This window comes from Gossypium hirsutum, chromosome D04 (assembly GCF_007990345.1).
Source record: "Gossypium hirsutum isolate 1008001.06 chromosome D04, Gossypium_hirsutum_v2.1, whole genome shotgun sequence".
Taxonomy (NCBI): domain Eukaryota; kingdom Viridiplantae; phylum Streptophyta; class Magnoliopsida; order Malvales; family Malvaceae; genus Gossypium; species Gossypium hirsutum.
The window spans coordinates 53,545,650-53,570,322 of NC_053440.1; the positions used below are offsets into that span (position 1 = coordinate 53,545,650).

The 24,673-nt window shown below is 34.8% G+C and overlaps 1 protein-coding gene and 2 pseudogenes across 1 annotated transcript; all 3 read right to left on the reverse strand.

Moving 5' to 3' along the window:
• Nucleotides 1-3,807: 3,807 nt before the first annotated feature.
• LOC107898085 (15-cis-phytoene desaturase, chloroplastic/chromoplastic) lies at nucleotides 3,808-5,423 on the reverse strand. Its single transcript, XM_016823636.2, has one exon. The coding sequence runs from the start codon at nucleotides 5,335-5,337 to the stop codon at nucleotides 3,895-3,897; it is 1,443 nt and encodes a 480-aa protein (XP_016679125.2). The 5' UTR covers nucleotides 5,338-5,423; the 3' UTR covers nucleotides 3,808-3,894.
• A 446-nt stretch (nucleotides 5,424-5,869) lies between these two features.
• LOC107898086 (beta-xylosidase/alpha-L-arabinofuranosidase 2-like) lies at nucleotides 5,870-11,910 on the reverse strand (annotated as a pseudogene).
• Nucleotides 11,911-21,413: 9,503 nt separating this feature from the next.
• On the reverse strand, nucleotides 21,414-24,473 carry LOC107898914 (110 kDa U5 small nuclear ribonucleoprotein component CLO-like; annotated as a pseudogene).
• Between the last annotated feature and the right edge of the window lie 200 nt (nucleotides 24,474-24,673).

The window sequence follows — 24,673 nt, forward strand, 5'->3', positions numbered from 1 at the left end:
TTCCCGTTATAGTGCTTGAGAGAGAGCTTTTTGTTTAAGTGCTCGTAAAAGTACTCCCGAATATGAATTGACAGATTTATAGTATTGTACACTTCGTGTGTATTACCCAAGTATCCATCGAGATTTCAAACGATTCAACGGGTAAAATTCTGACATGAGAACATATGAAATCAAAATGAAATCATTATCTGTATATACATGAAATACTTGGAAACCCGATATTTGATGAGTTCATCCTTGTTATTGATATTTACATTAAATACATGATTAACATATTTGCTGAGGTTATGTGTGTTAGGCTAATGGCCAAATTTCTTTGGATGTATTCTTGTATGTTTACTATAAATGTAAATGAGTGGTATGTAAATTTTCTGTTATACAGGCTTACTAAGCACTAAGTGCTTATTCAGTTGTATTTCTTATGTTTTATAGTTCTCGAAACCTCATTGGGTTGGAAGCTTGGCGGAGATCACTCACACTATCCACCGGCCCAATTTCGGTACAAGTATGAAACTAATTTTGGTTATAATGACATGTATAGGTTAACTTGGCCATTGATGGCATATACATATTTTGGTTGTAAATAGCCATTTAAAGGGCTATGTTTGGTATGTTTTGATGTGTAAATAGTCTTAATATACTTGATGTGTGTTTAAAATGATCAAATGATGGTAAGTACATGAATGAATGGATCAAGATAGCATATTTGGTAAAATATGCATATATGTGAATTTGATCAATTAGGTAAGATAGAGTTTATGAATACATTTAATAAAAATATCATGTATATGACTTGGTTTTGGCTTGATTTAAATGTCTTGTATTGGATTGGGAATGTGTTTAAGTGTTGATGTAGGTGGAAGACAAGATTTGAGTCTGAATGTGAAGTAATATGAAATATTTGAGTCTGATCGGTAAACTCTGGCAATGCTCCTAAACCTTGTTCCGACGACGGATACAGGTTAGGGTGTTACAAAATAGGATCATATTAAAAGAACAGATATTATCCAAAGAGATTAAGGATATCTTATGAGGGTAACACACGTATGACAAGGTCATTGCATGAGCACCGAGTAGTTGCTTTCGTAATGGTATGTTGTTAGGGAGAGCTCAATCACGATATTATAGTGGAATGACTTCGTGATTAAATGAGTTTATGATTATAGGTGAAAAACCGAAACCTAATTATAAATCATTTGAGCCCTAATTACATATGTCCAATCAGTCCCTCCGCTAGCTCATTGAAACCAGAAATAAATTGTGTGTTTGAGTCGAAATGAACATAATGAATAGAAATAGAAAACATTAAAAAATGATTATGGTTTTCTTCAAAATGGAGAAATAAAATCATTTGGAAACAAATGTGGTTTTCTCAAAATGAAAATGGAAATGAAAATGAAAATGAAAATGAGAAATGAGAAATGATTCATTTGCAAATGTAGATGATTTAATTAAAAATTATCAGAAGAATGAGTTTATGTTTTTGAGCTATTTTAAAGCCCGAAAATGAAAATAAATAATTCAATCATAATGAATAAGTTAAATTGTGAAATATTAAATATATTTTTTTCAAAAATTTTACCAGTGGTAAAATCATCATAATTTTACTGAGGTAAAATTGAGATGAGAAAATTATTTAATTGAATAAAATGTTGAAGTTTATTTTGGGAAATAGAAAAATAAAATCGGATTAAATCATTTTACAAAGTATTGGCTCAAAAATTTTAGGAAGTACTCATAATTGGACTTGTTGTGAGAGAGGCCCAAAAACCCCTCTTGGTATGTGAAGGGGACAACAACCTTAGTAGGAATACTAGGGGATGTCATCCACCATAATCCTACTTTAATTAGGAAGTTGTTTTTCTAGTTAAAATAAATTTTTACAATTCAGCAAGGGTTCTATTTTTCTCTTCCTATAAATAGATGGCATTGGTAGAGTTATTTATAGAACTTTAAAATATTGTTACTCTGCTGAAAAATAAAGAGAATTTATTCTTGATTATTAAATATATTTTTCCAGAATAACAATTTTGCTAGTTTCTTGAGAAGAGAATTTTTCTTTCCACGTAAAAGAAAATAATTTATAGTTTTTTATTTTAATTTAATTGGTTTGAGCCCACACTCGAAGTAGTTTGTGGTACGAGAATAGTGGAATATATCGTTTGGTTAAAAGTCGGGAATGACAAGGATCCTTCTATCCAAAATACATGTACCATTTCAGTCTAAGGTTTATTACTATAAATATAAAAAATCGGGTCGGTTTCAAAATTTAATTTTCTGATGTATAAGAAAACTGTTTTCAAACCGAATTTTTTCGAACAAAATCTCACAAGCTCCATTCTTGAGGGTGACAACATGCTTTTTTTCTAACAATTGTCCAACAGTCAATAGATTGCTTCTCAAAGCAAGAGCTTATAATACATTAGATATTGTTTCCACAAAACCATTCTTGGTTCTAATATTGATGTTACCCTTTCCCATCACATCCATAGTAGAACAATCACCAAAGCTAACTATAGAATGACAATCATTATTTAAATACGAAAAGGTTACTTACTTCCAAACATATGGTTATTGTAACTTGTATCCACATACCAAACATCCAGTTTAAGTTCCTTTTCAACTTCAATTGCCATCAATAAGGTCTCAACTCGTTCCTTGTTCTCAGCAAAATGTGACTATTCATCCTTGTCATTAGGTAATCTAACATAACATTCAAAACAATAATGATCAAACTTTTGACACTTGAAGAATTTGATCTTGGTTTTATCAAAATCTCGTCCATTGCCTTTGCTTTGGTCATCATTGGTTCTAAAATTCTTGTTGTCATTTCTATTTCCATCATCTCTATTGTGTCGATCTCCTCTTCCTCTACCTATGACTCTACCTTTACCCTTTTCCTCTAGAATTGGAAGAAAAAATAAAAGTAAAAGCCTTCAAAGCTTGCTCCTCAAAAGTTTATTATGACTCATCTTCTACTCATGCACCAATAAGGAGCTTTGCAACTCATCAAGAGATAGTACATCTATGTCTTTTGACTCTTCAATGGAGCAAACAACATAATCAAATTTCATCGTCATGGAGCGCAAAATATTCTCCACTATGGTAACATCCTTCATCTTCTCACCCTGTAACCACATCTTGTTGCATATTTCCATGGTTCTAGCACAATAGCTAGTGACAAACTCCCCTTCCTTTATCTATGAAGTCTCAAAGTCTGTATTCAAGACTTGAAGTTGTGCTCACTTCACTCTGGCAGAGTCTTGATAGTTTTTCTTCATAGAATTTCATATATCCTTGGAAGTTTCTCAGCAAAGAATAGTTTCCAAGATGAGACGATCAATAGCTTAAAAGAGATAATTCTTCGCCTTCAAATCTTTCAACTTTCTCGCTTTGAACTCTGCATTCTGGGCATTCGTCAAAATTTCGCCTTCCATCGGTGCTTCAATACATGCCCCAACAATCAGTCAATACTCCTTTGACCATAAAAAAATTCTTCATTAGCATACTCCAATGGTCATAATGACCATCAAAACGGAGAATGGTTGCTTGAACAAAGCTACTCTGTGGGACCAAAAATGACAAAAAAAGAAATAGACAAACCAAAACTATAATTTTTGGGGGCTAACTAGATCAACTAGACTTTAATACTGTTGTTGCACTCGCTACTCATAATTTGAGCATTCTATAGGCTATACTATTCAAGCGAAGAGAAACTCAATTGTGAAGTTGGTTAAGTATCAATCAAGCATCATGGAAACTGATCTTAACTGGTATTTCTAAGCTATAGTATTCAGGCTATAAATATTGGTAATAAATTATATTCAATTTCATATAATGAAGTAGTTCTCGCTAATGTTCATGAAAAAGAATTCGATATCTACAATGGTTTTCTTAAACCAGAGCCAATGCCCGGTCTTTTAACAAAGCTTCCACCGCTCTTCTACCTGAAACCAGAGCTCCATCAAAGGTAGCCGAAGTCATATAATCACCACACAAATACAAACCCGGTCCGATGTTGGGATTCTTCATCAAATCCGTAGGTGGTGATTGGTTCGGTTGTGCAAAACCGATTCGATATGTTCTTAAGTGCCGCCATGACTCGACTTTTGAAGCTCCGAACCAACCCGAAAGCTCCTTAATAACCTCAGCTCTTAGATCATCATCGGCGGTGTTCTCGTACAACCCAATCAACGATACCGACGCCAATGCTTTGTTCGAAGGGCCATATGATGGAGCTACATTTGTAGCGAAGAACATGTTGTTGATAATTCCTTTACCTGAACCGTTGAGAAACAGGACCGGGTCTTGAACCGGAACTTGACCCTGGTCCATTGAAAAATACAAACAAACCGTACTTCGGGCTGGTTTTTTTCTCTGACCCGGCGGCGGCGGCGGTTGTTTCTTTCCCGCCAAAATCTTGTCCACTGCCGGTTGTTCAACCGCCATTATTACCCCGAGTTCGCTCTTGAGGATTTCGCCGCTCTCTAATGTTACCGACGGTGAATTCGAGTCATCGGAATCAACGGAAACCACTTTGGTGTTCAACAGGAGTGAATCGGACGGCAGTTTTGCTGCCAATTGGTTTGGAATTTCGCCGATTCCTTTCGCCGGAAGAGTGTTGTCGCCGAGAGCGAGACATTTGAAGATGAAATCGAAGAGTCTCGAAGTAGTTTCAAGCTGTGGGTCGAAAAAAATCCCACCAAAAAAGGGTCTAAAAAACCTTCCGATCATCGAATCCGAAAAACCAATATTCTTCAACAATTGAATTGTCGAAACCTCGTCGGCGCTCATAATTTCCTCGTAGGAATTACTCAAAACCCGAACCCTCGTCAAAGCGATAAGCAGCTTATCAAGAACAGACCCAATGGGATTTCCAAGGGACAGAAGGGAATCCGAGAAATGACGCAAAGGATCAGCAACAGTATGGAATTTACCATCATAGTAAATCCTGGCACCGGAGTAAAACTTCCGGAGATTCAATTCATTGTAATTTAACAGCTTTTGAGCTTCCGGGTAAGCAGTGATGAAGATTTGGAAGCCACGGTCCAAGAGAAAACCATCGACGACATCGGTACGGACGCGACCACCAACACCATCGGAAGCTTCTAAGAGGAGGAAAGGGATGTTATCGGAGTTGAGACGGGTAGCAGCGGCGAGGCCAGCGAAGCCGGCTCCGATGACGATGACGGGAGCTGTCTTGATGACCGGCGGAGGCTTGGGGGCGAGTTGGGTGGTGGATGCATGGGGAATAGTGAAAAAACGGTGGCTGTGGGTGGATTTGGCGGTGGGAGAGAGGAAAGAGAAGCTTGAAGATGGCGGAAGAGTGAGAGGCATTGGATTTTTTGTTTTGGATTAGATGAGGAGGATGTTGGTGAATCTTTCAACTTTTCATGGCCATCGCCTTATCCATTTCATATTTTGTATGGGTTAAAATAAGCTCTAAATACCTATGCTCCTAATATAATTAAAATTTAGACCTTCAATTTAATTTTTTTCTTTTTATATTTTAAAATTCAGGTCAAATTGTTAACATCGTAACATTTTTTCTATTAAATTTGTTGATGTAACATTTTGACATGAAAAAAATATTTACTTAGTAGCCATGTAAGAAAAAATGACGTCATAATGAAGTTGAATTTAACATAAATAATTTAACTGTGTCAATGCAAAAGTACGTGGGTTCTAGTGCGCTGAAGCGTATTATCTTCCTATTATGGGTTGGAAAAGGTTACGGGTAATTCTAGGCATTGTGTCAAAAAAAAAATATAACCAGAACCTATAATAAGATTGTTAAAAAAATCATATTTCATATGTTGTAGCTAATCCAATTATTCATATAAAAACATATTTATATTCGATATTCACATTCCAATTTAGATAACATGCTATTATCTACCATACAAAAACATGAAAATCAACATTTTTTTTCAGTTTTGGGTTTCAAATGTTGAACAATTGGCTATACATTAAAGAAAGAAAGAAAGCTGAGAAAATTGCTACTTATTTTAGGCCAAAAGTGAAAGAAAAAAAGAAGTGAGGGATTTTAAAGAAAACAAATTTTCATCTTCAAATCCTCAAGCTCAATGTGTGTTTAAAGTTCCCCACATGCAACACATATTGTCCCAATGCAATCTTTCGCCTTCCAAGTTCATCAACTACACTCAAATCCTTGCAAACATCCACTTTAAATCTCATCAATGTCCCTGATTTCCCTTTCAAAGAAATTTTCTCGAACCCGATCAAATGTTTCCGAGGCGAGTTGTGCACCGATGGGGGAGTGACGAACAACAAAACCGAGTGGCTTCCCCCGTGCCTTGCCTTGTTTTGAACTCGCAAATGTATGTCAAACGTTACGCTTTTTTTACAAAGTTGTTCGACGGCCTCGACTGAGTTGCAGTCCAACAAGTGGCGACAAACGTGATCGTCGTCCAAGGGGATGGATACAGTTTGAGGTGCTTTGACTATTTTATGGCTGAATTTGGAGTAGCTTAGCCCATGTCCAAATGAATAAATCGTTTCTCCAGTGTAGAATCTATAGGTTCTTCCCGGGTACCCCTTGGGGGGATCTGGTCTCATGTTCATGTTTGTCATTGGGACCTTATCAAGATATGATTGGGGATACCATGTCATTGGAAGCCTTCCACCTATACAGGGCAAGTCAAAAAAATTGTAAGGAGCGACATTATAAATTTTATATTTTTATGAGAATTAAAATATAATTTATTATTTAATTTATATTTTTTTTTTTCAAAAAAATTAAATTGAAATTCTAACATGCGGAGACAAACTATAATTTTACTATATACTTTTATGAATTTTAAGATTCAAAGCAGAAATTTTCCAGTTTAGGGCAGGGGCCAGTGCCTACCCCCTTCCTTTCAGCCTAAACTTAGAAAGCTTATGTTACTTAAATTCAAATAAAGTGTTAAATACGAGTACATTTAATTTCTTTTCCCCTGCATTTAGAGGGTCACTAGATAGACATATATTTACATTTGTATCATATGTTGATACAACTACTTCAAGTAAAATGAAAAGTCAGAGCAACAGAAATAGACTCATCCAAGAGTCTAATTACCTACTCAAATCTAAAAATTTGTCCAATATTTGGAAGGGTTTGAAAAAGAAAATATTAGGTTCGAAAAATGAGTTTGAGAAAAAAAATTAAATTTGTTTAAAAAAAATTAAGTTTGAATGTAATATTCAATGTCTAAACCTGGTAACTTAGCCGTTTAGGATTTAAAGTTTAGAGTTAGTCATTTATAAATACAAATAAGTGAGGGGGAAGAGACTCTTCCAAGAGAAGTTTTTGAACTACCATCTGTCGGGCAGCAGGCTAAACCCCCAACAATGGTCACTATTGTCCCCAGGTGCTAGTCCAAGTGGTACTATATTCCCCTAAGTGATGATCTATATGCCATAGGTCAAGGGTTTAAACCCTCTCCCTTCACGTCCCCTTGGTGGGTGGTCGTGTGTCCCATGTACAGTTTAATTCCTTAAAGTGCTTCCTCTTCCTAAACTAAGCCGCTCATGGCAATCTAGTTTTCAACGAAGGCAAGAGATTAAACCCCAAACAAGACTCGGGGACAATACCGAGCATTATTGAGGGTCTGACCAACTACTCAGCAGACAACACTCTGAAGATTTCTCGCGAAAGAGTGGCGCCTTTGACAATGTTAAAATTTGAAAGCCGTATTTTACATCAAGTTAGATTTGGATGAATATAAATGATGTCGATTCTAATACTATTAATGCGTAATGTGTTTGACTTGAACCCAACCCGAAGAAACATAACTCAATGAACACCGAAGTTCTAGTTTTATACTGATGATAAATGACTTACTTGGATTGTAATACCCAAAAATCACATCAGCAATGGCAGCTCCACCAGCTTCACCAGGGTAACCAACCCAAAGGATGCTTGCAACTTGGTCATTGTGTTTGGCAAACGATATATCAAAGCCTCCACCCGACATTATTACAAGAATCACAGGTCCCTTGGCAACCTTTGCAACTTCTTTTATGAGAAGTGGTTGCTGTCCCGGCAAACGAAGGTCAACTCTGTCGAAGCTTTCTCTTTCGAGGGATTGGTCAATGCCCATCACAAGCACGGTGGCGTCGGCTGTGGCGGCTAGTTTCTTCGCTTCCTTTACTTGGGCATTGCCACAAGTCACATTGGAGCAGCCAGGCAGATATTTTGTTGCCACTGAAGCTGTTAGACCCTGCAATGGTGTTGTGTATTTGCATGGAATGCCTGCAAAAGGCTCCCCATGATGCAAGTTAAATCATATTATTTGGAAAAGTTCAATTACTTTTTTTTATATATATAAAATAGACAAGTACATGATCCAAGCAATGATGCCAGGATTTAGAGTAAACGTCATATATGAACCTATACTTGGCATGATACATGCGAGAAGTCAAAAAATTTTGAGATGAAATTAAATTTTATATTTTTACAATAGTTTATATTTTTATTATTTTTAAATAATTAAATTAATTTTTTAATTATTTTTAGAAGGCTAAAGTGTAATTTTATTATTACTAATTTAAAATTTTATAAATTATAAACGGTTTAAATGGAAATTTTTCTATTTTAAGGGGACAAGAACACCTACCAACCCCCTGGCTTCACCAATGGCATGATATTTGAAAGATTATGCAGCTTATTCAACTTAACCTCAATGCCAGCTTGATATTTGAAAGAGTTTAAAATTATTCTCTAACCCGTTTTTTAATTTAATAATATATTTTTTATTTATATATGTAACTATTGAAAATTAAAAAATTTAATATTAAAAAATTACAAAACTAGTTCAACTGTCGCTTTTGTCCCAGTTTTCCTTTTCACCGGTTTCGAGTTGTTCGTTTAGAGGTCAGTTCAACCCCTATGTTTGGACCGATATATCGGTTGGTTCTTAGTCCAACCAGTCCGATTCAAATAACACTACATGAAACTAAAGTTATTTGAACCGGACCGATTGGGAGACATTGAACAAATTGTCTCGAAAATCGAATCAAACCAGTTGAATCGATAAAAACCCGATTGAACAAACAGATGAACTAAATTTAAAAAAGAAAATTATGAATTTCTTAATAATTTCTTTAATCAAACTCGATGGACGGGTTGGACCGGACATAAAATGTTAAAAATAAATAAAGAGTTCAATCAAGATAAATGGCGAATATGACGTTGGAGTACCTTCGTAATTTCCGATCATGGTTTTGGTGACATTGGCATTGGGTCCAATTACTGCCAAGGTTTTGATAGCAGCGGGCGATAGAGGCAACGACCCAGCAGTGTTCTTGAGCAACACAATCCCTTGCCTCGCAGCATCACGAGCCAACTCCTGATTCTCTGCAGTACACATCTTTCGGGCCAAGTTTACCGTAAGGTTGCTTTCGAGGATCACCGTCGAAGAACCCGAGTCTCATTAAAGTAGCAAAATTGTTAGTGATGGCATTATCGATGTCTGATTCTTTCAAAAGCCCTTTCTTCACTGCAGCTGCTGTGTGTTGGCCGAGGAATGATCCACAGTTGAGATCCAACCCTAGTAAACATCAATTCATTTAGCACTTAGCTAATGGACTATTCACCCAAAATTTTCATTCTTTTAAATAATCATTAAATAATTCAAACTGCGATAACCGAATCAGATTCAGGTCTTTTTCGAACTGATTTTGAATAGATGTTTCAGGTTCGAAGGAAAGAGACTGACCTGCCAAAATTGCTTTGGCAGCAGCTTGTTCAGGTGTCTTGGTATAGTGCTGGTCATCGAAGAACACTTCCACCGAGTCACAATCCGAAACTATGTACCCATTTAATTTCCATTGGCCTCGAATGACCCCAGCAAGACGATGAGGGTCTGCACAAGTTGGCTTACCATTAACCTGATTGTAAGAACACATAACACTCGCCACATTCCCATCAATAACGCAGCTCTTGAATGGCGGATCAAATGTATCATCCATATCTTGTTGCGTTACCTAACCCATCCACAAATCAATCATGAGTTATCTGTTATGTCTACCTTAGTCTATGTATAGTATTAATATTATAGATATTTGTTAAAGTTTAGGTTTGAGTTTCAGTCGAGGTATAGTCCCAAAATTTTTTTCATGCTTAAACATTAATTCGGTTCAATTTCGATCTATTTTTAGAGTTGGTGTATTGAAAAATATATTTTATATTTTCATAAGAATAATTTTTTTTCAAGATGTTTAGATGTTGATGTATGTCATTGCAAATTTTTTTTTTTAAATCGACAGATATTAACATCCTAAATCCACTTACGAAATTGTTTTATTCCACTATTTGTGCATAGAATAATTAAATTTTAAAAATAATTTTTATTAATTTACTCCTCCTTAAATGAATATGTATCACTCATTTAACCTTGCATGTGGAATTTTCAAACTCCACTAACACAATATAGAAGAATTTTACATAAAAGGTATTAAAGTATAATTACTCTATCCACTACCACCCGAGTAAAAGAGCTTCACAAAGGAATCTAAGATGCCGTCAAGTGTTTTTATTGTTTTATAATTGTACAACACTTTGAATACATATGACATCATCTTAGATTTGTTTGTAGATTTTTTTACTCTAATGATGAATAGGATAATAATAGTCATAAATTAAATAAATATTTTTTATTATTTAATTTAAATTCGGGCTAAATTAGATTAAGATCAAATTTATATTATTCAAATCCGATCCGGCCTGAATTAATTTACCTATAAATCAAATTAAAACTTTGAACTTATAAACATTACCACAGCATTGAAATGGTAGCGGTCGACCCCTTTCCAGTTATCCAAATCATAGGCAGTGTAGTGTTTACAACATGCGGCCACCTTGAGTCGAGAAGGGTCGGCATTATCATCTGTTTGTTGCAAACCTTTGACATAACTTGAACCATATTTACTGCTCAGCAATGGGTCCTCTCCCGCTGTCTCTTGTCCCCTTCCCCACCTCGGGTCTCGGAATATGTTAACGTTGGGTGACCAAAATGTTAGCCCTGCCAACCCAACATTGTACATTGCTCGAGCCTCCGTCGAGACCACCTACAAAAAAAATGGGTTCAAAAACGTATAAACGATGCACGGCACGTCTTATTAAACATCAAAGTCATACCTTGCCAATGGCTTCGAAGAGAGAAGTGTTGAAGGAAGCCGCTGTCAAGATGACTTGAGGAAAGCTTGTCGCTCCTGGAACCAAGCTGCTAAAATTGGTGCCGGGACCGACATTAGAGACCCCGTGAAGAGCCTCGGACCACCATTCGTATTTCGGTATCCCGAGCCTACTAATGTTCCCAGCACCATTCACTATGTTCAGAATTTTCTCCTGCAATGTGAGCCTTCGTACCAAGTCAGCCACCCTCGCGTCTCTCCCCAACGACGCGTTGCAAAAGCCATAATGCACGACCTTCCGATCTTTCGTAGCATCGCAGGCGGAAACAGCCGGCGATACTTGCCCCACGACTCGAACCGAGATCAATGAAAAACAAATCAAAAAGCCAAGAATGAAAAACACCTTAGGTGCTCTGTTTTCAAAAACAGAGATCATTTTTGGCACAATTTCGCTTTTGATCCTCAAAAATAAAATAAAAAAAGTAAAAAGAACTAAAAGGAAACTTAAGCTTGGGAAAGGGTTTGTTTTACAATCTTTCTTTCACCATGAAAACTTGTTAAAAGCTTGGTGTAATTTTATTTTTGTAGAAGGAGAGTTGTTAAAATGAATACAACGTTGATGTTCTGTATTAGCCAGTGATGGGAAAATAGGTGAAGATGCTGTAATGATTATATAGTCTTTGCAAAGTTTGGGTTTTTTTGCAAAATCCAAAAAAGAAATCTTTTTTGCAAAGTTTATAGATTGTGATTTGTTAGTGTAAAAAATAAGAAAGAATGCAAAGTTGAATTTAAGGAAAAAGAAAGAAAATTAGTAGCTTTAATAGTATATCGTAAATCGAGATTTTGGGCTTGTTTTTCTGTCAATTCTGTAACTCATGTCAGGGATTTGGGGACGATATCTCGGCTTCGTTCTTTAGTTTTAGTTTTTCAGCCAAATGGATAAAAATGTTAATATTTGCAGTCAGTCCCTTCACTGTTGTAAAGTTTGATATTTAGTCCCTACACTTGAATCCCTACTTTTTCGATTTAAAATTTAGGTTAAATTCTTCTATTAATCCATTTACTTTTCAAAAATTATGAATTTAGTCTTTATATTTTAATTTGATCATTTTTAGTCCTTGCATTTTTCTTTTGTTAAATTTTAGTTCTGACCTAAACAGTAGCAATTAAATTTGTTTGATTCAATTCAATTACTAGTCATGTACTATGCACACAATTGTAGATTTAGTCCATACTTTTTGAATTTCGAAATTTCAATCTCAACACAGATGAGGATTGTTAATCCATTAATTGGATTTTTAGTGAGTAACATGTGGAAATAGCAAAGCTCGCATGACATTACACATATGATAATATGTTTGCCGTATTAGATTTTTGGAAATAGTAAAACTTAATAAATTTAACAGTTGTCACTCGGTAAAGACTAAAATTTTAAATTTTGAAAAGTATGAAGACTTAAAATGACTAAATTAAAGTACGTCACAGTCCACCTGTGAGCAAAGCTACTTGAAGCATGGAAACAAGTCTGGAATGGAACGAACACAAGAAAACTAAACCATGAGGTTGTCGGAATGTCGCGAAAGACTCCAAAAGTCCATGTAGAAGATTTCGGAAGCTAAAAAACTATCCACACTTGTATGGCATTTAATAAGGTAGGAGCTTACCTATTATATAAGTGAAGGCTTTCTCTCTCGTTTGTACACAATCTAGCTTTTGAGTGAAATATACTTTCACATTCTCTCATTTCTCTTGTGTTTTCTAAAGCCCTTCTTTGTATGTTTATCTAGTGCAAAGCCTCATCAAGTAAGGATCGAAGGTTGATTTAAGTTTGTTGTCGTAGGATTTGAATTTAAGATCACACATGAGCAAAATTTGCAACTTTCGTAAAATACAGAATTAATAGCAAAATTTAACCTAAAATTTATAGTCTATGTTTGGCACCTTTTGTATTTCTTGTCAAAATGTGCTTACTTTCAAGTATAACTATTTGTTTCTAAAGTTAGTATCATTGTATAGTTATGTTTAGGGGGGAAATTAAAAAATTGATTTATGAGACGGTACTCAATTGTAAATTTCAAAGAGAATCAAAGTATGATTTTATTATGATATTAACTTGTAAATTCACAAAATTTAAAGTACTAAATGGCAGTTTTACCAATTTGGGTTATACGGCTGATTTCTTTGTTTATTTCGTTTGAATATTCTTTTGGAGAACCCGAAGCTAAGAAATTAAGTTATTAGATTTGCATTTAGATTTTTTTTTATTTCTTATGAACAAATTTTGGATTTAGATTTAATAACATTTAACTAATAAACATATAATTTTAAATAAAAAAATTTAAAAAAATTTTAAATTTTTTTACCAACATGAACGAACAAACTTAAAAATAAACAAACGAATATGAACATAAATCTGTTCGTCCAAGCTTGATTTATTTACAACCCTAGCAGCTAAATCCCTTTCTCCACCACCACCATCACCACTGCTCATTGAGTCAATCGATTTTTTAGTTCAGTTCAATCAATTTATGAATTAATTAAACTTTTGTCTTATTTCGGATTAATATATCGATCGATTTCTAATTCAATCCGATTTTAACAACTTTAGATTAAATTTATGTCGAACATTATGTTAATAAATACTTAATTATTTAAATTTTAAATTGGAATTAATTATTATTAACTTATCCAATATAATCAACATTCACAAATATAAGTTTCATAATTCATAGGTAAAACATATAACAATAATAATTAAAAAAAAAATTAGAAAATAATGAAGAGGACAGCGGCCCCTATGGTTTACGGCAAGTGAATGGCGTGTTATCATGGGCGCGTGGTCAAGTTTTAAGATACGGAGCCTTGCAAGTTGCAAGTACCAAGTTGCCACTGTTTTGGACAGTATATGATGTGAAGCCGACCCATCTAAAATGGCACATTTTTCATTTATATCCTTTATAATTGATAAAAATTTTAAATTAATAATGATAAAATTATATTTTAATTTTAAATTTTTTAAAAAATTATAAAAATATTAACTATAAAATAAATTAGATTTATATAATTTAATATTTATTAATTTTTAAATAGTAAAATGAACCATTTGAATTGGTGGAGGTTTTAGGCCTAAAATGATAAAATGAAATGTAAGCAAACATGAGGGATGAGATTGTGGAAGATAGTAAATTTATTCAATAATTAAATATTCATCTAATTGAACCATGTTTTAACTTTAAATTAGTTTGAATTTAAATTATAATATTTTATTATTTTAATGTATTTTGATATTTTAAGAACATATTTATTTTATATATTTTAAATAAATGTTTTTTTATTATTTAAATGATGCATAGATGAATGAAATTAGATTATTGAATATGAACAAAGTTGTGGCCGGCACTTTTATTTCTCATTATAGATTTCATTCCCTAGATTTCCCTCTAAGGTACCTTTATACAAAAATTAATACATAAAATCCTTCTGAATTTAAGGCAATAAAAATAACCCTAGATTTCCCATAAATAAAAATAAAATAAAATCCTAATCAATTCAAGAGAATCTTACATTCGCTGATTGAGTCTTACCTCCATTGGTATTGGCATTGTTGCCAGTGTAGGACGTGAGTTCGAGTGTGTTGAAGTGTATTATCCTCCTATTTAAGGGTAAGGGAGGGGGCTACGAGTAGTTTCTAGACATTGTATCAAAAAAAGTAGATATTATAAGAACATATAATGATATTAATGTTCAAAAAATAACCCCTAGATTTACCTATAAATTATCTTTTATACATTGTTTCAAAAAAAATTTATCTTTTATACAAAATTTTTAAAAATAATAGTTATGGATTTAAGTGAATAAAAAAATAGCTATACTTTATCCATGAATCTATATAATATGGTAATTATTATTATGATAGTATTTTTTTGTCTTTTTTTATATTTTTATATATCACCACGAGTTGTGTGGTTTAACTTTTTATTACTTTAATATAATAATTTTTTTGTTAATCAATTTTATTTTTTAAAACATATAAACAATTTTTTCATTCATTATTATCTTTTACATTTTAGGATTTGATTTATAAATAATCTATTTGATTTTTAAAAATTTAATATCTAAAATTAACTATTTATGAAGAAAATGACATAAAAATTACTCCATGACTCTAAAATAGAGTTGTTTATGGGCCGGACCTTAACAAAATTCTAGACCCAATTGATAGGCCCGACTCTTGTCCAACTCGAAAAATGGGTTTAAATTTTTATCCAAACCCAGTCCAGAAAAAAAAGCTAAAACCCGAGCCCAGCCCGCCCATATTAAAAAATTTTATTTTATTTTTTATAAAAAAATTAAAAAAATAATACATCAAAAATACTAAAAATATTAAAATAAATATTCCCAACAAATTGAAAATAAATTAAAAATGTCTTTATACTTAAATAGCACTAAGATAAGTTTAACTTAACAAGCAAATGCCTCTAAAATAGTGGCAAAATTAACAATAAAACAAGAGTTCTATAATAACAACAAAATAGTAGCAACAAAATAATGAAATAACAACAAAACAACTTTTTCCTTTTTTGCAAATTTGGGCCGGGCAATGCCAAAAAACCTTACCTGAAGCCCGACCCTTTTTTTAAATGGGTTTTCTTTTTTTTTGCCCAATCTCATTTTTTGGACCTATATTTTTTCCAACCCCTCTATTTCCTACCTTGAAAAAAAAATACAAACATCTATAAATTTAAACTACAAAAATTGTAGAAACTCGCAAATTAAATAAGAAGAAAAAAACCTCTACTTGAAGAGTGATATTATGGTTGTCAATTTAGAATACCTTAGCAATAAAATCAACACCAATAATTGCTTTATTGTTGATTAAAGTTCATATGAAAAGAGAAATGTAAACATTTACAAATTTAAAATACAATATAGAAACACATAAACTAAATAATAAAAAGAAGAAAAATAATCTACTCGAAGAGTGACAATATGGTTGGCAATTTAGAGTACTTTAGTGATAAAATCAACATCAATGATTACTTTATTGTCGATTAAACTTCATACAAGCGTGTTTAAATTTAAGTAGTTAACTCTAAAAACAATGTACCTTGTAAAATAGAGCTCTAAATAGAAAAGCAAAAAAAGAATTAGTATTCAAATAAAAATAACAATTTAGAGGAAAAAATACCAAAAAAATCCCTTTTTTTTTAAATTTACCGAAATGGGCCCTATATTTTATTATTTACCGGAATGGGTCGTTTTTCTCTAAATCGCGTTCACATCAGCGCGATGTCAGGAGACGTGTCAGCAACTAGCGTCCACATAAGCGCGCTTTGCTTACGTGGACACAAATCGCGCTGACGTGGACGCGATTTGCAGCCAGGTAACGCGCTCATGGGAACGCGATTTCCCCGTGTTTCCCACGTTAGGTTTTTTTGTTTTTAGGGTTAAGGTTTAGGATTTTTAGGTTTTTTAGAGTTTTTGAGAAAAAGTAAACAAATAAGGGATTAGGGTTTAGGATATATGGATTAAATTAATTATAATTTATTCAAAATTGGATCACGCTTCGTGTTTATGGGTTTTTAAGATAACGCTTCTAGCAGGATGCTTTATGAGAAGAATTTGTGAAATCGCGCCCTCGTGGACGCGCTTTTGCTATAGTTGGTCCTGGAAAAAATAATTTCGAGTTGACGTTTCTGAGCGAATAGTATAAAAACGCTTCTAGCAGGATGCATTATGAGAACAATTTGTGAAATCGCGCCCATGTGGACGCGCTTTTGCTACAGTAGGTCCTGAAAAAAATAATTTCGAGTTGATGTTTCTGAGCGAATAGTATAAAAAACGCTTCTACCAGGATGCGTTATGAGAAGAATTTGTGAAATTGCGCCCACGTGGACTCACTTTTGCTACAGTAGGTCCTGGAAAAAATAATTTCGAGTTGACGTTTCTGAGCAAATAGTATAAAAAACGCTTCCTGCAGGGTGCTTTATGAAAAGAATTTGTGAAATCGCGCCCACGTGGACGCGCTTTTGCTACAGTAGCATGTTCGGGCTGAGGTTATAAATGAGGCAAAAAATGTTCAAGAGAATGCATAAGTTACAACAGAAAGAATTTAGAGAGGCTAAAAAGGTTAGAGTTTCAAATATGAGTAAATGTATTAGTGCTGTTATTTACTATGATGGTGAGGTTTGCCACACTGAGAATGGTGTTGTTTTTTTGTCGGAGAATACGGTGCGACTGGTTTTTAACCAGAACATAGATTTGACAGAACTTCATAAAAGAATTAGGCGAAAATTTTCGGAACGACGCCAATGAAAATTATGTCTATTACGTATCGATTTTGTTCTTTTGTTGATTCGATAACATATGACTCGTTCGACATAAAAGGTGCTCGTAGCTTGGAGGCAATGGTGCAGACTCATCTTGCTAGTGGAGCACATTATATTCAGTTATATGTACAATTTACATCGCCAAATGATATACTTACGACCCGGTGTTCGAGATGTATACACGACCCCTGGTCGACACTCGGTTAGCGGGTTACAAAACACAGAACAGCCCATGTTTGGTAGCGGTGTCGAATGCACATCCCCTACAAGACACTCTATCGGTGGATGGGACATGTACGTCGGTGGCTCGATGTTTGATGCTGGAAATACGTATTGGGGAACGACATCAAGTTCTAGTGATTGGCAATCTACATCTAATTGAGGACGTTATGAAATGCCCAAAGAAGGGATGATGTACTCCCTACAACGTCAACCGGTGAGGGGACTTCGTACGCTGCAGATGATTGTGGGTTAGAAGATGACTCCGATGTGGATCCACCTCGAGAGCTCGAGCCTGATGGTGCAGAAGTTGGCTTATTTTCTGAACCAGAGCCTATTCCAACAGAACCTAAAGATGCTGAAAGGAGTTCAGATGAAGAAAAAAATTCACGATTCAGAGCATATTCACCTCCAGCCCACATGCATAATGTCGATCTGTCTGCAGATGATGCGTTAGAGTTTCCAGATCTACCACACTGATTGCGTGATCGTACAAGTTCGGGGCTAGATTCGGGTGAATTTGAAGTTGGTAATCAATTTACCAACAAGGATAGTTTTATTGGTGCTTTGAAACAACATAGCATCAAAAATGGCGTTAACTATCACGTCGTTAAATCCAAATCTAATAACTTTGAGGCGAAGTGCGCGGTGCAAGACGGCACATGTTCATGGAAAATCTACGCCTCTTTAAGGAAAAGGGCAGGGTTGTGGGAGATTAAAAAGTACAAAGGTCCACATACATGTGCTGCAGGTACAGTATTGACGGTTTCTAAATAATACTATTATTATGTAATGTTGCATTATTTAATGTACTCCGTTTATAGGTGTGTCACAAGATCATCCCAAGATAGATTCAGCTATGTTAGCTAGTGTGATACTGCCCAAGGTGAAAGCAGATCCCAAGACTTCAGTGCCGGTGTTAATTGCCAATATCCGTAGCCAAATGGGGTACACGCCCTCTTACCGCAAAGCTTAGATAGCTAAGCAAAAAGCGTTGGAGAATATGCATAGTGGGTGAAACGCCTCATATAATAAAATATGGTAGTAGTGTCAAGTGCTAGAGAGATACGTCCCAGGTGCCATCACAAACCTTAAAACGGAACATGCGTACTACAACGGTCGATTGCTACGTGGATGCGAAGTGTTCAAACGCCTGTTTTGGACCTTTAAGCAATGTCGATACGCATTTCCATACTTCAAGCTATTGGTACAAATTGACGGTACCTTTATGTTTAGTAGGTATACTCATCGGCTATTGCTTGCAGTGGCATAGGATGGCGGTGAGAGAATTCTTCCAATTGCATTTGCAATAACACCTGGGGAGTCGTCTGATGACTGGGATTTCTTTCTCTCTAGGCTAAGGAGGCATGTGTGCCCCCAACCTGATATCTGTGTTATTTTAGATCAGGGTGCCAGTATACTAGTTGCATTTGATCAACAGGAAAGCTTATGACAGCGTACACACCATCGATATTGCCTAAGACACGTTGCTTCCAACTACTACAAGCAATATTCATTTAAGAGCGAACGACGACAAGTGACCAACATGGGTATTTCTGTGTTCTTTCGGCTGTCAATTTGAATTAGTTGTAAATGAAGAAGTGGTATGTAATATTCGCTATGAACTTATATTGACAGATATGAAATAAATAAAGGTCGTTTCCACGAGATGTTGGCAACTTTACGTTCAATTAACGAAGAAAGCGCGGACTACCTTTGCAACATACGTTTCAAACAGTGGGCACAATCATACGACGACAGCCTACGATATGGTCATATGACCTTAAACCTGACTAAATGCATAAATTCTGTTCTAAAAGGAACGCGTCATCTACCGATAACATCGGTTGTACGAGAGACATATTTTCGTTTGGCAACGCTATTTCTAAAGCGAGCAGCAAGTTATACAGGCCAGATGCAGGAATGCCATGTATTGTGCAGTAAGGTAGTTCAAGAAATTAACAAGGCGAAGGCACGGGCGAACACCATGCACACAGTGTATCACGATCGAGACAACTTATGATTTCGCATGACAGAGCTTGACAGACCGCACCAAGGAGTTGTTGGCGGTCAATATCGCGTACACTTGCGAAATAAGACTTGCGACTGTGGGATGTTTGATGCACTTTGTTATCCATGCGCTCATGTTATTGCAGCTTGTCAGAATCTCCGTCTAGATCCGATGAGCTATGTGGACGAAGTGGACAAATTAAAAAACATGTACAACGTCTGGAGACATGTTTTCCCACCAACCCAAGATGAACGTAAGTGGCCACCCGTATCTCTTGCTCCTTTTAAGTTGTTATCGGATAGAGAATTACGTCACAAACCAAAGGGTCGACCTTGCTCGATTAGAATACGTAACAATATGGATATCCGAGAAACAGTCAGTCAACAGAAGTTGTGCGAATGGTGTAAAAATTCAGGCCATATAAGTCGATCATGCCCTAATTGCAATAGTTGAATGTAATTGTAAACAAATTATATTTTTTTCAATTATTAATTGATAATTGTATTGATGGTTAGTCAAATTATATCTAATTATTAATTGATAATTGTATTAATGGTTAGTAAAATTTATAAATTATATCAAATTATTAATTGATCATTGTAGTAATTGTTAGTAAAATTATCAAATTATATCTAATTATTAATTGATAATTGTATTAATGGTTAGTAAAATTTACAAATTATATCAAATTATTAATTGATAATTGTAGTAATGGTTAGTAAAATTATCAAATTATATCAAATTATTAGTTGATAATTGTATTAATATTTAGTAAAATTGTCAAATTATATCAAATTATTAATTGATAGTACCGGTCAAAACATTTTTTCAAATCTAACATTACGTGAATGTAAAATTATTAATTAATAATTGTATTAATGGTTAGTAAAATTATCAAATTATATTTAAGTTAAGGGTTAGAGTTTTTAGGTTTAGGGTTTAAGGTTTTATAGTTAAAGGTTTAGGGGTTTTAGGTTTAAGGTCAAGGTTTTTTATTTTATGATTTAGGGTTTTTAAGTTAAGAGTTTAGAATTTAGGGTTTAAAATTTAGAATTTGGGTTTTTAGGTTTAGGATTAGTGTTTTTAATTTAAAAGTTCGGGTTTTAAAAGTTTAGGGTTTAGGGTTTTTTAGTTAAAGGTTTATGGTTTTTAAGTTTAAAGTTTAGGATTTAGAGTTTATGATTTTAGGTTGAGGGTTTAAGGTTTTTAGTTTAAGGTTTAGGGTTTTTAATTAAGGGTTAAGGGTTTTAAGTTTAGGGTTAGTTTTTTTAATTTAAGGGTTAGGGTTTTAAGTGTTTCAGATTTAGGGTTTTTAGTTAAAGGTTTATGATTTTTAGGTTTAAAGTTTTAGGATTTAAGGTTTATGTTTTCAGGATAAGAGGTTAGGGTTTTTTAGTTTATGGTTTAGGGTTTTTAGGTTAAGAGTTTAAAGTTTTTAGTTTAAGGGTTTATGGTTTTTAAGTTTAAGATTTAAGATTTATAATTTTAGGTTAAGGGTTTAGGTTTTTTTAGTTTATGATTTAGGATTTTTAAGTTAAGAGTTTCGGTTTTTTTAGTTAAAAGTTAGGGGTTTTAGGTTTAGGGTTAGTATTAGTGTTTTTAATTTAAGGGTTAGGGTTTTAAGAGTTTAGGGTTTATAATTTTTAGGTTTAAGGTTTAAGGTTTTAGGGTTTATATTTTTAAGTTAAGGAATAAAACTAGGACAGAACAAAGGGTATCACAAACTAGATACCTTAACTTCCACCTCTGAATAAAGCTCCCTAAGGTCCTTCATAATTGAGTCCAAGTACAACTCTCCAGTACCTAATATAGTGTGCTCACCAGATTCCTCAACTTTAGTAATTGCTAGAGGATAGCTTTTGCTGATCTTCCGAAGCCCCTCCACCATTTTGGGCAACTCACTAGGATTTAAAGGCTCAGTAGCTGTTTTTACAACAGGAAGAGTATTAAACTGTAACGGCCAGAAAATGTATACATCTTCATCAAGATCCATATTACAGAGGGTGGCAGTTTTCATAATTGAAGCATCAACACCTTCAATAAGAACCCAAGAACCAGGAGGAGCACTGCTTATAGGTATTCTGTATCGAGCTTGGTAGATCCATAATTTGGTTACTTCTTTTAATGTCATGTCCTCCTCGTCATCTGGTGAATACCCTTCTCCCAGTACTCTCAAAGACTGCCCAGTTTGAATTCTACCACTGTAAACCCTACCAAAAGCATCGAAAACACTACAATCGGACTTGGGATATAGTTTGGTCACATTGACCATAAGGGGACCAGATGGATCACATTCTACTATGGCCCTGTAAATCATAGAATGTTTAGGTCCTGTGTAAGTGTGATCAACCTTCTTAGCTGCAGCATCCTTTGGAGATGGTATGTGTTGAACCAGCAAATCAGTGAAGCTTGAGGCTGAACCAAAAACTGTGCTGCAAGCCAGCCTTAGCAAAGGCCTAACATTTAACTTGTAAGCAGCATTGCTAAGAGTGACACCCAACTCTGCGAGAGTCGACTCTACACTCTTCCTATGTTCACCAATCACCTGGCTATATATCTTATAAAGGGGTTCAAGCACAAATTCAACAAATGATCGTTCTCCTCCGCCAGCAGGGGGTTTCCTTTTAAAAGCCCTGGTATCAGGATGATAGTAAATATCACCCCAAAGACAAGATGCAAACTTCTCAGCATCAAATGGAATTCCATGTAGTTTGACATATAATTTTGCAAATGACTGCAAAGTGAAGGACCATCCTGCACTTGCACTAGCAAAACAAACATTTCCAGCAGCAGGATCAATAACTGGAACATTACCAGCAGTTGTAGAGGCTGCAGATATATGGTTATTAATTACTTCCAGGGTATGCCTTAGTTTATGATAAGCATCCTTGGGGGGCAACTAAGTTCTGTTATCAGCCGGTCAACCTACAAAAATGAATAAAATATGAACACAAGCAAGATGCGGAAGTATGGAACATCATTTTCATCAAAGGCTTACAATATACAATATAACTTGATGAAAAGTGTTTACCTTGTTTATAACAACTACAATAGGTATGCGGTCCTGTATTGCATGGCGTATAGCCCTCTCAGTATTTACCTGTTTACAACATGAAAGCATAAGCATCATTCTCAACAACCGTACATAGTTCATAAATTCTACAAAGAGCAGCAATCACCATACTCAAATTCAAAGATCGGTAAAGCAGTGAATTTGGAGAAGATTTGACTAGCACAACTAAATTTAACTGCAACAGATATCAGAATACTCATTTTCTTAGGAGTTTGTATTTTACTATTACACTTACCCGTAAAGTTTGATAAAACGTTTCTACTTCCAACTATAATTCAGGCTGCTCTCAAGCATAGGTATAACCAGAAGGCTAAAATAAAGGGGGCATTAATGTATAAGCTACTGTAATATGCATAAAAAGATATGCTTACCATCACTCCTTCAGCTGCATCAACAATCAACACGGCACCGTCAGCAAGCCTAAGAGCAGCAGTCAATTCATCAGAAAAATTCACATGACCAGGAGTCTCCATGATATTACAGAGATAGGATTTCCCATTACTGTCCTCAAGAACAAGTGACATCGGGATTGCCTTAACAGATATCCTTCTTTCTTGCTCATCAATTCTTGTATCAGTGTATCTCATGTGCTTCTCACTCTTTTGATCAAATGTGTTCATATGGTGGGTTTGCTCAACCAACATGTCCATAAACACCATCTTCCCATGCTGCAAGTGTCCAACGAGGGCAACATTGCGGATCAAACCCGGGTTTGACATCAAACCAATAAGAAACTGGGTCGACACATAAGTCGAAGAATCCTTAACTCCGACCTCAAACTTGATATTCTTAACAGGCTTGATAATAGGTTGCTCAAGAGGCTGCTCATCTTCATCCATAACCAAGGTCTCAACATCCTCACCATAAACCTCTTCCGCAGTTGGGTAATACTTCTTGTCCTCAGCAAGAACAATCTGATTATCCATATCAACATCATTAGCAGCTGTAATCCATCCATTAGACACCCCATCTGGAGCCTCCCCATCAGATTGCTGTCCCTCCTCTTGGACATGCCTGTCAGGAAGGTCTTCATCTTCTTCTTCCTCACCTTCACTCCCTTGGTCTGACTCGATATCAGGTCCAATATAGTTACCAAATTCATCATACAAGTTATCATCCATTGCTTAAAATCCAAAGTCTGCACCCAAACATATCAATTAAATCATTTAACAATTTAAACCCAAAACCAATCTTTAGTCTACTAAGATTTGGATACAAATGGACCCAAAAGGAACTTATAGTCTAAGCTGTTCGCATGCTTCAACATCAAAATCTATTAACATATATGAAATGCACAGATTCTTAAGCTTATTGGCCAAATTCAATAACAGTGAAGTCCAACATTGAAGCCTATATTCAACATATCTACATAAAATGCTCATGTAATCCAAACCCAAAATTTTTATCCAGCTAAAGATCTCGTAAGCTCATAATTATGTTATTCCATTTTCTGAATTTAATTAACAAAGTTTCAGTTTTTTTTTTCTTATAAGGCAAGAAAGAAACGCAAAATCAATCTTTTTTCAGCAGAGACAAATCGCGAATGACAAAAATGAAAGGGAAAAAATTACACTAATTACAAAGAGTTAAGTGACAAAAAAACAAATCAACGCAGGTGAAAAGAAAAATAGAGAGAAAAAGATACATCGAAGCACTGAAGAAACAAGAAGAAAGTAGTAGAAAGAAGTAGAAAACGTATGCAAAAGCAAAGAAAGGGTTTACAGTGATAGATTCTCGATACTTCAACTCAGTGATGGCGAAAGGCGGGCGAGGGAGGGAACCACGATTTTGTGTAGTAATTGTAATGTAATTTAATTGGACATGGGCTTCTTTTTCTTCACAATTTGGGTACTAGTAGTTCATTATGGATTTGGGTTTCAAAATTTGTTATATTTATGGGTT